This window comes from Acanthopagrus latus, chromosome 1, assembly GCF_904848185.1.
Source record: "Acanthopagrus latus isolate v.2019 chromosome 1, fAcaLat1.1, whole genome shotgun sequence".
NCBI lineage: Eukaryota > Metazoa > Chordata > Actinopteri > Spariformes > Sparidae > Acanthopagrus > Acanthopagrus latus.
Genome location: NC_051039.1, coordinates 17,323,040 through 17,334,405, shown reverse-complemented (window position 1 = coordinate 17,334,405; position 11,366 = coordinate 17,323,040). Strand labels below are relative to the sequence as shown.

Here is an 11,366-nt window from a genome sequence, read left to right as displayed (position 1 = left end):
TCTTTTTTGATCTATAATGATACTGGTCTCTGGTTACATAGATAATAATGGATACATGCTTTATGAACTAGTAGTTTGACAATAATTTGTACAAACAAAATTGCTTTGGGACATTTTTAAAGCTGTGAAATATTGCAGTGCTGCAGACAAAACACTCCAGTGTTGACACAAATATGTTGGTCTACATGACTACAACTGACTTTGAGATCAAGAAAGGCAGGTTTACTTTAGCCCCAGGAGAACATTACTCATTTTCACCGCAGTGAGGGATGATAATTGCCCTTCTTTGTGTCTCTGCAGAAAATAGTGAGTATGTCAAGTAGCTTGTCTCTGCTTTTGGACTCTCTGCTGTGTGCCTTGGCTCCTCTACTCTGCCTCACGGCAGAGATACCAGAGTTGTGCAGCTGCACACAACAGACACTGGTGAGATGCAGCCACTTAACACAACATTCACACCACTTACCTGACACCCTGCACAGACATGCACATGACTGAAATGATTTTTCTTCCCATATGTTATGTCATCAGGAAGGAGGGAACAACTGTCATGTTTTTAATCATTGTTTTTAAGGCCTCCACTCTGGAAAACATTGCCTATGTGATGCCTGGGATGTGAGTGGTGATGAAGACTGTACTAGCAGTACCAAGCACATTCTAAAATGAAGAAAGACATTATAAGTTAGTTGACACTTATGAAAGATATATAGCTACAGATGTTTCTCTGCACTAAAAAAATATTATTGTTTTATTGCAAACAGCCAAGTTTACTTAAATATGTCAAGTTTTTTTCATGGTTGTTCAGTCAAAAGATGTTTGTGAAGACTGAAACATGTAACTTTCATTTGTTGACAAAATACATTCTGTCCATGTCACTGGGCACATTAAACACAGTATGTAATTCTGCCAGGAGGAGTCTGTCAATCAAAACAAACACAACAAAAGATGTAGTTTGACAATGTGAAGAAGTTTGGGATCATGGTAGTTGTTGTTGTTTTCATTGTTAAACAACCACATTGGTGATGAAAATGTATCTGACAGAAATGTTGATGAACAAGGAATTGTGGTCACGCTTGCTGACTGCCTTTGTCACTCTTTGACGTATGATGGCCAAACATAAAGAACAGCCTTCTACCTTCTAAAAAGGTGTCATTTGTACCATTTTAATGCTAAAATGGTACAAATGACACCTTTTTAGAAGTGATCCATGTTCTTAATTTTTTTTTTCTAAAGTTGGCAAAAATATACATTTGTTTATTTTAGAGAATAAAACCAGTCTGTGAAAACTCCATACAATAAGCTAAGAATGGCCATTTATGAGTTTATGGGATATGCACAATCAATACTGCATTACTGTAACATAACCAATTAACTTACTTATTACTTAAGTCAATGTGATACTTGTAAGAGAGTTTTATATTGAAGTCTATTATTTGTCTAATTGCTCTGAAATTCAACACCTGTGAATCTGTTTCACGTAGTACTTGACACAGGTACAGACGATGTAAGGAAGTGAAGCCTGTGGCTTTGAGGCTGTCAAACTAAGGAGGGAAGTACTATTTAGTCAAGGTCCGTCCATGTGACACACAACACTCTGTGAACTTGTCAGGTCTTTCTGTGGCATGCCTTCATTCCTGATTAGGGATGACAACTGCATTATATCAAAATATTCACATGCACATTTCACCAGTTACCAAACTAAACAACCATAAACCCTGAAACTCATCCACAAGTTTTGACACTGAAAGGGTGTGGTAGATAGATCTCGAAGGTAGAATGATTCACATGAGCCGTGGGATACACCTCCTCCACCCCATCTTGGAATGCTTAGCAGCCCACAGACAAAGAAACCTGTTGCGCACGCAAAAAAGATATTCACAGGTGCGTTTGTGTGCACATGTGTTCCAAATTGGGAGTGGTGAGACGGGTTGCTCCGTGAGATGAACCTCACCTGCGTAGGCATAATTTAGTTGTTGACATGTACTGAAGTTGTCTGGATGAGAGACGTAATTCGGTGCCAACGGAACAGAGCACAGAGAGAAGACAGTATATGAACACGGCTTCAAAGACCTCAAACTGTTGAGTAAGTATGATGTTTATTGTTTAACAATACTTCAGTTTACTAATCTTAAAAGTTTTAAGTACGAGTAAACCAGCTGTGCGTCATTCTGAGGAAATAGTTGTCAGTCTTATGTGAGCTTTGAATTGTCAATTGACAACTGCCGTCTTTATTTAAACATACTCTTTACTTTCGGTATTAGTTTAATGCCAAGTTTAAGGTTCATCTTAGTGCTAAATGTGCACCATTTTACAGGATACTCCTCTATTGTGCAGTGTCATATGTTTGGTTGTTATTTCCATGAACTTTTGTAGGTTGATGTGTTTTGAGCATGTTTGCATATCAGTCAAGTATAAATGTCCAGGTAGAATGTAGTTGGACTGGACTGGTGAGTTGTGGTGTATGAGGCACACTGAGAAAAAAGGGACGCAGTTACAAAAGAAAGAATGATATTGGTGAAATAAAAGCTTCATCTAAGACCACAGCTATTACCGATTAGCATGGTTCCTGTTGACTCATGCAAAATATGTGAAAGGTGAATTTGTAGGAAGACGCATGATGTTCAAAGGAAACTAAATAAAAAGACATCTATATTTATGTTTATTTTTGGAAGTCATTCTCTTTACATAACAGATGGTAGATTAGATGTTAAACACCTACAGTACTTAACCTATCCAGTTCTCAATTTTTCCCATTTCATTTGCACGTTCATCTCAGTCTGGTTTGGTTTAAAGCCATATATATTCCTAAAAACAACTTTTGCTTTTGTTCACTTTCCAGCTATGAGTGAACAATTGAGAGGGAGCTTCAACGGGTCTTCCCCCCCGGAGCTCAGACTTGTTCTTCTGGGAAACATTGGATGTGGAAAGACATCATCAGCAGACACTATCCTGGGCCAGCTGTCCCCAGTAACTCCCAGTTCCTCCAGGAGCTGCCAGCTGCGGCAGGGTGTCTCTGATGGCAGGAGTGTGACCCTGGTAGAGGCGCCGAGGTGGTTCTGGGTCGGAGGCAAGGTGGAGGACAGCGTCAGGAAGGAGACTGAGCATGCGTTGACGCTGCTAGCACCAGGCCCACATGCTGTTTTACTACTGGTACCTGTTTGCGTGTTTACAGAGGTTGGTTGTAGTCCCTGTTTGTGCTTTGACTTCTGCATGGTCTCATTTGCTCGTGCAATCATCAAGGAGATCTTTTTGGTAGTTTAAAAATGGCTTTGATTGACATCACTGTGTTTCCTAATTGTTGTTCCCTTTTCTCTCTTTTCTTTCCCTGGTGTTCCCAGATGGAGGGTCGTGTGCCTGCGGAGCTGGAGTTGGTGTTTGGGGAGGAGGTGCTGGATCACACCCTGGTCCTGCTGACTTGTGGGGACTACTTGATGGGAAAAACAGTGGAGGTATTCGAGGTGTACAGTCTCTGTGGGGTGCTGAGATAAAATGTCAAGTCTTCTTGATTTTAGTATTTTAACTTTTGGAGTTCAAAAGCACATTCAGTTGTGACAGGATGGCATCATTTTCTGTAAACTATTTTTCCGTAAGACTTCTCTACAGTGTTTCTTTACATTCACTGTAAACTATTTGTACTAATTAGCTGCTGTAAGAGCAGGAAATAGCAACACATAGCCAATCAAATTTTTTTCCACAGGAGTACCTGCGGGAAGAACACCCAGGCCTGAGGCAGATAATTGAGCGCTGTGGGGGGAGGTACCATGTCATTAATAATCGTAAGCCGGACAACAGGGAGCAGGTCTGTGAGCTTCTGGACAAGGTGAGATGTCTGCACAGAACACATTAAACAGAAAGTGTCAAGACAAGAGTTTGCACACATATGTTGCACTTGCACTTACAGCTTTGTTTCATATTGATTATGTTGGTTATCTAACAGTTCAATTAGTCCTGATGTACGGTATATGGGAAAAAATACAGTGGATTTAGTGATGTTTCTCAAGGACTTTTATAAAAAGTGAAATCTTGATGTAGTTTTTTTTTTTTCCCAGCAACGCCCTGTCCTACATTTATACAATCACACCCAGTCGTGGTCAGGACCAGTTTAGGGCTTAATGATTTGGCTTATTACGTTGCAACCCTGATTGACATGGAATTTATTGCTTTGTGGAGACTCCCTGCATTCCCATAACTTCCTGCAGTAAGCATTCACAACATATGTTCTTCCAGTATCAACATTTTTGTATTTTTATCATTCTGTCTGAAGGTTTGTTTGTTTGTTGGCACTTCACTCTCACCATTTTTCTTTTAAAAAATACTCAATATTCAGCTCCATTATTGATTATATTATTAATAGCTTTTATATAATGTATAAATATTCCACAGTGTTGTGGCAATTTCCCTTATTACGTAAATGGATGGATGGAATGTCAGAATTCCCACATTTTACACTTTCTCAAGGTTTTTAAACTCTCATCTACTCATTCATACTTTGAGCTTGAAACCCCATTCACTTCTTTCACATGTTCACAACACTTGAGGCGTGATTCAGCATTTGCATTTCAATCATACTTTTGATACAATCACAGTTTTAAGTTGCATGCAATTTTAAACCCTTCTCATATTTTTACCGTAGTGTGTATGGGTAGGAATTTTCAGAGCTAGAGTGTGTGACATGATCATTAGAGTGGAGATGAGCTGTAAAATCTTTAAAACATTGTCTTAGACTTTCTCCTTCTCCCACACATTTCTCTCTCCATGCATTATGCCCTCATCAAAAAAAGAAATGTGCTGGTTCTTCACACGTTACCATGGAATCAATTAAAATGAAACATTTGGCACTGTGAGCCTGTGACAGGAGTGCCAAGCAACTGTGCATAAACTCAGAAAATTCCAGAGGGAAGGAGAACTAGACACTTTTCTAGCTTCTCCTCCAGCTGCCTGTTCATAGAACGTGATGCCAGCAGTGCAGTTTGGCTTCCATTCATTACTAAAACAATGCAGTTTAGCTTCCAGGAATTTTTCAAGCAATGTAGTTTAGTCTCTAGCCATTAGTCAAGTACTGCCAAGCTGAGGTGGGTGCACACTTTGTCCCCCAATCATCCTTGCTGAACCACAATAGGAGCAAGCAGTCATGAGTTGTTGTGTTCAACTTTTCAAATCAGCAGTGTAGTTTAGTGTCAGCTTTTTGAACATCTAGCATCCATACCGCACTTCCTTTCGAAATTTCTTCTTTAGTTAAAAACTGACTCTGTAATTACAAATTGAGTTAGAGGACTTTTCCTTAATGCATCATTTGTTTATCTATTCATTTATGTAACAGGTTGACAACATGGTGAGGAAAAATGGGGTATACACCAAGAAATCAGCTCAGGAGAAAGAACTGGACAAACGAATGAGAGACAGAAAGCAAGAACTTATGGAAAGTTACAGAGCTCAAAAGGAAGAGAGAATGGAGAGGACTGCTTCAACACATATCCCAAACACAGAAACACAGAGGAGTAATGATAGTGGAGAGGACTACAGCACCACCTGGGAGAGGAGAAGAAGAGAAGAGAGGGATGTGATGGATGGAAGAGTGGGTGTGAGCCAAGTGTCAAACGGGCTTCATTCAACTCCAGCACCAGAGCGACAGTCATATTCAGAGCCACATGAGGTCACACAGGTGAAGAGGACACCCAGTTTCAGACTAAATGCAGGTAATTGATGACAGAAAAACTTTCTGGTTCCAATTTTTCTGGATCAATGCAAAAAAGAAGAAAAGTAGATGGGAGCTGAAAATGAATCAGACTCATTTTCTGGTTTCCCTCCATAGATGGAGCTCTACTCTCACAAATGACTGAGGTTAAATCATCACCAAAATTGGTCACTACTTGTAAGTCACAGGACCTGCTTATCTAGTACTTTGCCCCTTAAAGTTCACTTCTGTGACATTCAATAAATAATTTTCATTTTGAATTTTCGATATTAAACCCCAGATTTCATCTGATGTTTTTTTCAGTGCACCACAGAATCAACAGTTTTGAAGACAGGTCCCCTGAGGTGTCTCCGACCTCCTCTCCTGATTCGCCTGTCTTCGCCTCTTCCCCGTCATTGCCAGCCTTCAACCAAGCTCCTTCATCTTCGTCCTCCGCCTACTCATTCCCTTTATCCTCCTCTTCCTCCTCCTCCTCATCATCTCAGGAGCTCCGTCTGGTGATGCTTGGGCGATCTGGAGCAGGAAAGAGCACCGCTGCCAACTACATATTGGGACAGAAGGCGTTTGAGTCACATCCAGAAAGCCTCACAGCGATCACTAAGGAGTGTGAGAAAAAGAAAGCTCTGGTTGAAGGAAGACAGGTAAGTTATGAAGATGTGTTTTGCTTGCGTAGTTGAATTTCCCTTTTACACTGTGTGCCATTGCCAAAACATCTAAACATCTAATCTTTGACACCCTCATGTGTTTCATGGCATGAAACACTACAATCTGGCTAATTTCCTATTACTCAACTCCTCTGCTCTCCTCTCTCACCTGCAGGTGGCGTTGGTGGATACCCCAGACTGGTTCAATTCAGAGCAAACGCCAAATGAGGTTCGAGCTCAGATCTCCTCCTGTGTTGCTTTATCCAGTCCCGGTCCCCATGCCTTCCTCCTGTGCGTCCCTTTAGACCAGCCAGCAAAGACCGAGCTGCAGGCTCTCAGGGCTCTTGAATCCATTTTTGGTCCGGAGTCGGTCGAAAGACACACGATGGTCCTCTTTACTTACGCAGATCGACTGAGGGAAAGTGGGAAGGCTGGAAACAACAGCGTGGAGGCTTACATCGCTGGTCAGCGTGGGGATTTGTTAAAGCTGGTGGAGAAATGCGGGGACAGGTTTCATGTGATGGAGACGGCAGGAGGTTGGAGGAAGAGTAAGAATTTGGTAGAGCTGCTTGAGAAGGTGGAGCAGACAGTGAAGGAGGCTGGGGGACAGTGTTACTCTTGTCCTGCTTTTCAGGAGGCAGAGAAGAGAGTGAGGCAGAGACAAGTGGAGATGGCAAGGGAGAGAAGGGGGAAAAAACTAGAGGAAGAAAGACAAGGGGACGTTAGACAGCTCAGTTCTGATAGGCGGGCACTTTATTCCTACATGCAGCCTGTGGTTGAGGCAGAAGAGGAAGTGAGAGAGGATGAGATTGAGAAAACAAGGGATGAGGCAGAGATGAGTGTAAGAACCATGAATATCGAGAGCCTTCCTCCTGTTACACTTTCCAGCATTAACCCCTCACTTCTCAGTTCCATTAGGGAGAAAATGGAGTCTGGTGCAAAGAATTTACCCAAGCTGTTAGCAGATAGCTCTGTGTGGATCAGCGAGGGAGCAAAGAAGGTGAAAAGTAGTCCAGTGTGGGGAAAGGTCGGCGGCGGAGCACAAAATGTCCAGAAAATAGTGGTTGACAGTTCTGTGTGGGGGAAGGTTGGAGCTAGTGCCGGACATGTGTCCAAACTAATAGGAGATAGAGTTCCCAAGGTAGTGGTGGATGGTTCTGCATGGGTGGGATCCGGAGCAAAGGCTGCCACAGCAAATCCCATGTGGGGAAAAGTTGGTTCAGGGGCAAAATCAGGGGCCAAACTGATGGCAGATGGTTCCATGCGTGTCGGAGCCGGGATTGGAACCGGGGCAAAGAATTTGGCAAAGAGTCCTATGTGGGGAAAAGTCGGATCTGGGGCCAAAACTGGAGCTAAACTGATGGCTGAAAATTCCATGCGAGTTGGAGCTGGAATCAGTTCCGGTGCGAAGAAGGTGGCACAGAGTCCTGTGTGGGGGAAGGTGGGCTCTGGGGCCAAAGCAGGGGCCAAAATGGTGGCTGAGAGCTCGGTGTGGGAGAAAATTGGGACCACCGCTAAACAGGTGCCAAAGGTAGTCGTAGGGGGAGCATTGCTAGGACTGGTGCTTGGCGTGTTTTTGGGGGGTGTGCTCGGCGGAGCTGTTGGGGCAGTGGCTGGATCTGCAGTATCTGAGGTGGGCAGACGAAAATTCAGCAAGAAAAACACATTAGAAAACACGAATGAAGCTGCAAAAAATATGGAGCGAAAAGTGAATGACGGCATGAACTCACTGGTAAAACAAGGTGAGAAAGTACTGAAAACTGAATGAAGGGCTGAATGTACATTAAATGTGTAACAAATAAAAAGAAAATAACATCAGACATTAATAATATCAGAGTGTATCATTGGAAAAACAGTGGAGAATATGTTTTTCATTTTGATTTTGACCAGCGATCTTGACCCTTTTCATGTTTGTTTCTTTTTACACAACAATGATGCAATTTCTTCATTTGTAAAGAAATGCATTGAGATGATACCCAGCTTCAATAATTAATTGTATCCTGGCAGTTCATGAATGAGAATGTGTGTGATTTCCTTTGACAAGGCAAATGTTGATATCAAGAGGTTAAAACCAGACTGACCTACAAACATTTTTAGTTATGAATGTCAAAATATTGTTGTATAAGTATATTGTCATCTACAAATGTTGTCCTTCTCGATCTGCTCTAGCAATATGCCTGAAAACATGTTTTCAGATTTTGTCAAAATGTGTTTAGGTATATGTCTTATATGCTGTGTGCAAGATGTGTCCGATTCTGTGAGAAAATATATTTTTGTATATTATTTCCTGTTCATCTTTAAAGCAAGTTATACATATACAGTATATCGATCATTTAGGAATTATCTCTTGCTAATACTGTAATCTTCTTCAGCTCTCAATTAAAAAACACTTATTTAAAATGACTGCATCTTTATCCTGAGTGTTCTTACTTTTTACATTATGCTCAGCAGGTGATGCAAATTATCACAACATTTTAAAGCTTTTTTTTTTCACTGTCTACACTGACTTTGTTTTTTGCCTTTATGAACCCTGGCAACTTGCTAAATCTCTGCATTAAACAGCCATCTCGTCATTATTGGCAGGCTACAGTCAAGCTGCTTTAGGACCAAGAGTCCTCCAACATGTCTACTGCTCACATGCGACGTGCAGGTTTAGACTGTGCATGACTGGTGAAATAGAGGGACTGGTATATCTGTGTGCAAGTGGGTGTGACTCTGGTGGCAAGAGGGGCACATCGGAGGGGTGGAGGCAGGGACATTATCTCTAAGTCCCAGGCTGGCCAGCATCACCCTGCTTGGCCTCCTGTATCAGGAGAAGAGGAGAAGATTAACACCCCAGTTATAAGGTTTCATTTCCTTCACCTATATTATGCGTCTTCACATTATTTAATTTAAAGTTCTGCAAATCACAAAAACCCCACTTGTTTAGAGCAGCTTGTCCTTCCCACACTGGGAAAATTCAGGCATTTGTTATTTGGTTCAGTAAAGTCACCCTCTCAGGGGATGGAGTAGAGATAACAATATGGGTTAAACAAGGACTGTGAATAACAAGAATCCATTCTAAGATAAGAAAGCTTCCAATATTTTCACTAAGACATTACTAGGTCAAAAGTTGGGTGATCTTGAATAAAAATGATAAGTTTGAAGATGTTAGAGGAACAGAGTAAATTTTAGGAGCGACATAGTTACAGAAGTATGACAGATGCAAACTGCTGTGAAAGTGTTTTTTTCTGAGAAGGCTTTTTGACGTGTCACAGAACGACACACACAGGCATTTCACTGTCCTGGTATTGTTTATATTGGTTCACTTGAACAGAACTAGCTATTGTTAGAGCAGCTATGATCAGCATCTATGATATTGATGTATAGCATTTTCACTTGGAGAATTGTGACCTGAATCTGTAGCTTTGAAGTATGTTCGGTTGAAGTTTCTGCGCCGATATTGTAATTTTTGACCACTGCAGGCAGCTGTTTTTTAGTTTAGACGGTGCAGCTTCTCAAAAGGAAAAAGGAAAAACTGAAGAAAATAACAACAGGTCAGAAGTTAGGCTACAGGTTCAGTCCTCTGTAACTAGAAGTTTGTCGTTAGTGCATTGGCTTTTAGTAACGATTAAACCGACTGCACAAATGTCCACCAGTCAAATCTGGATTAATAACAGACCCCTGGAACCAGATCACCTAAATGGGATGCAGTTGTTTAAATATAATCAATTACACCTGTGCTTTCTGTGTTATGACAAGTCTAATGCGTGCTGTGATAAAGTTTATTTTCTGATTCGTTACACACATGACACCAGGAGGCCCTTCGCAAGACTGTACTGCAACAAGTTAATGGATTGTTAAATAACTTGCGATAATACAGCAAATCACTTGTGTTGCTGCAAAAAAATAATAATAATAAAAATCTGTCAGTATCCTGCAGTACCCCTGTAATGTGTGTGACCCCAGCCTCGGTGTGTAATCCTCTCTGTGGTTTCAGAGCGCAGCAGAGAGCGACAGAGCGGCCTGGCACAGCAGAGCGGGCAGAAGCAGCCGTAGCAGCGTTGTGAAAGCAGCTCTTCCTGTTGTGTGGCCCTGAAACCGGGTGTGTAGGGGTTCCCAGAGCATCCTGGTGGCTGTACTTTTTTTTTTTTTTTGCTTTTCCCCACTCCCTTTTCTTCCGTGCAGCAGTTGCCACACCACATGTCCAAACATCCATCAACACACACTCACACACACATACACACACACACAGCACACAGCACACAGCCACCACCCCTCCTCCAGGAAACTTGTTGGCCATCAATGAGACAGCACTAACTGTAGCCATTTCCTGGCCACTTGATATAGCCGAGTACGCAGGCAGATACACACCAGCACCACTGCACAGCTGCACCTTACCCCCCCCAAACTTCTCACTATTACACCCCCCCCCCAACTAACACCACCAGGCTCAACCCCATCTCTAACCGCATTCCCACATCCACCCCGGCCTTCCTGACACACGACCGCACACCTACAAATGTTTCTGTTGCATAGTTGTTTTAACTAGTCATGCACATGCACACACATACAGCATGCACAAACGCATCAAAAACATGCAGTGGTGAAACATAATTTACTTAAGTTAAATTGTGAGTTGCTTGTAGTTTACTAGAGGCTACTTTACACTTCCTGCTACTTTACACTTCTGCTCCGTGACACTTTAGAAGCAAATATTGTCCACAACATTTTTTGACATTGACATAACTTTTTACTTTCAGATTATCAACACAAAATATAAACCAGATAATGAAATATTATTTGTTATTTTAGATTATGGAGCTGTCTGGCAGCGTATGGACATTAGCTGCAGCTTCACTGGCTGCAAACATTTTTCGACCTCAAAACATCTGATTTTTTCATTAAAGGGGCTCAATGTAATAATAATATTGTAACAATAGTAATGGTTTTTTTGTTGTTGTTGTAACCTGACGTGAAAACGAGCCATTCCCATCTCTCTCAGTTGCCTATACAAGCCTGTGGATGAATTAGCTAGCATTTATTTAGAA

At 41.7% G+C, this 11,366-nt stretch overlaps 1 protein-coding gene across 3 annotated transcripts; it reads left to right on the top strand.

The window, feature by feature from the left end:
- Window positions 1-1,962: 1,962 nt before the first annotated feature.
- On the top strand, window positions 1,963-8,739 carry LOC119004346. 3 transcript variants are annotated; one of them, XM_037071291.1, is made up of 8 exons: window positions 1,963-2,080; window positions 2,837-3,171; window positions 3,336-3,446; window positions 3,695-3,817; window positions 5,318-5,693; window positions 5,810-5,869; window positions 5,996-6,333; window positions 6,512-8,739. In XM_037071291.1, the coding sequence occupies exons 2-8, from the start codon at window positions 2,839-2,841 to the stop codon at window positions 8,102-8,104; spliced, it is 2,934 nt and encodes a 977-aa protein (XP_036927186.1). In that variant the 5' UTR covers window positions 1,963-2,080; window positions 2,837-2,838; the 3' UTR covers window positions 8,105-8,739. The 3 variants fall into 3 exon arrangements, with proteins under 3 accessions (XP_036927186.1, XP_036927100.1, XP_036927273.1); XM_037071205.1 differs by lacking the exon at window positions 1,963-2,080 and having other exon boundaries at window positions 2,624-3,171; XM_037071378.1 differs by lacking the exons at window positions 1,963-2,080; window positions 2,837-3,171; window positions 3,336-3,446; window positions 3,695-3,817 and adding an exon at window positions 3,858-4,195.
- Window positions 8,740-11,366: the final 2,627 nt, after the last annotated feature.

Excerpts from the sequence above, each read along its gene's own strand:
- LOC119004346 (XM_037071205.1), top strand. The coding sequence starts at position 2,653 with ATGTTTATTTTTGGAAGTCATTCTCTTTACATAACAGATGGTAGATTA. Across the intron at positions 3,447-3,694 it reads TGATGGGAAAAACAGTGGAG|GAGTACCTGCGGGAAGAACA; the intron begins GTATTCGAGGTG and ends TTTTTTCCACAG. Across the intron at positions 6,334-6,511 it reads CTCTGGTTGAAGGAAGACAG|GTGGCGTTGGTGGATACCCC; the intron begins GTAAGTTATGAA and ends TCTCACCTGCAG.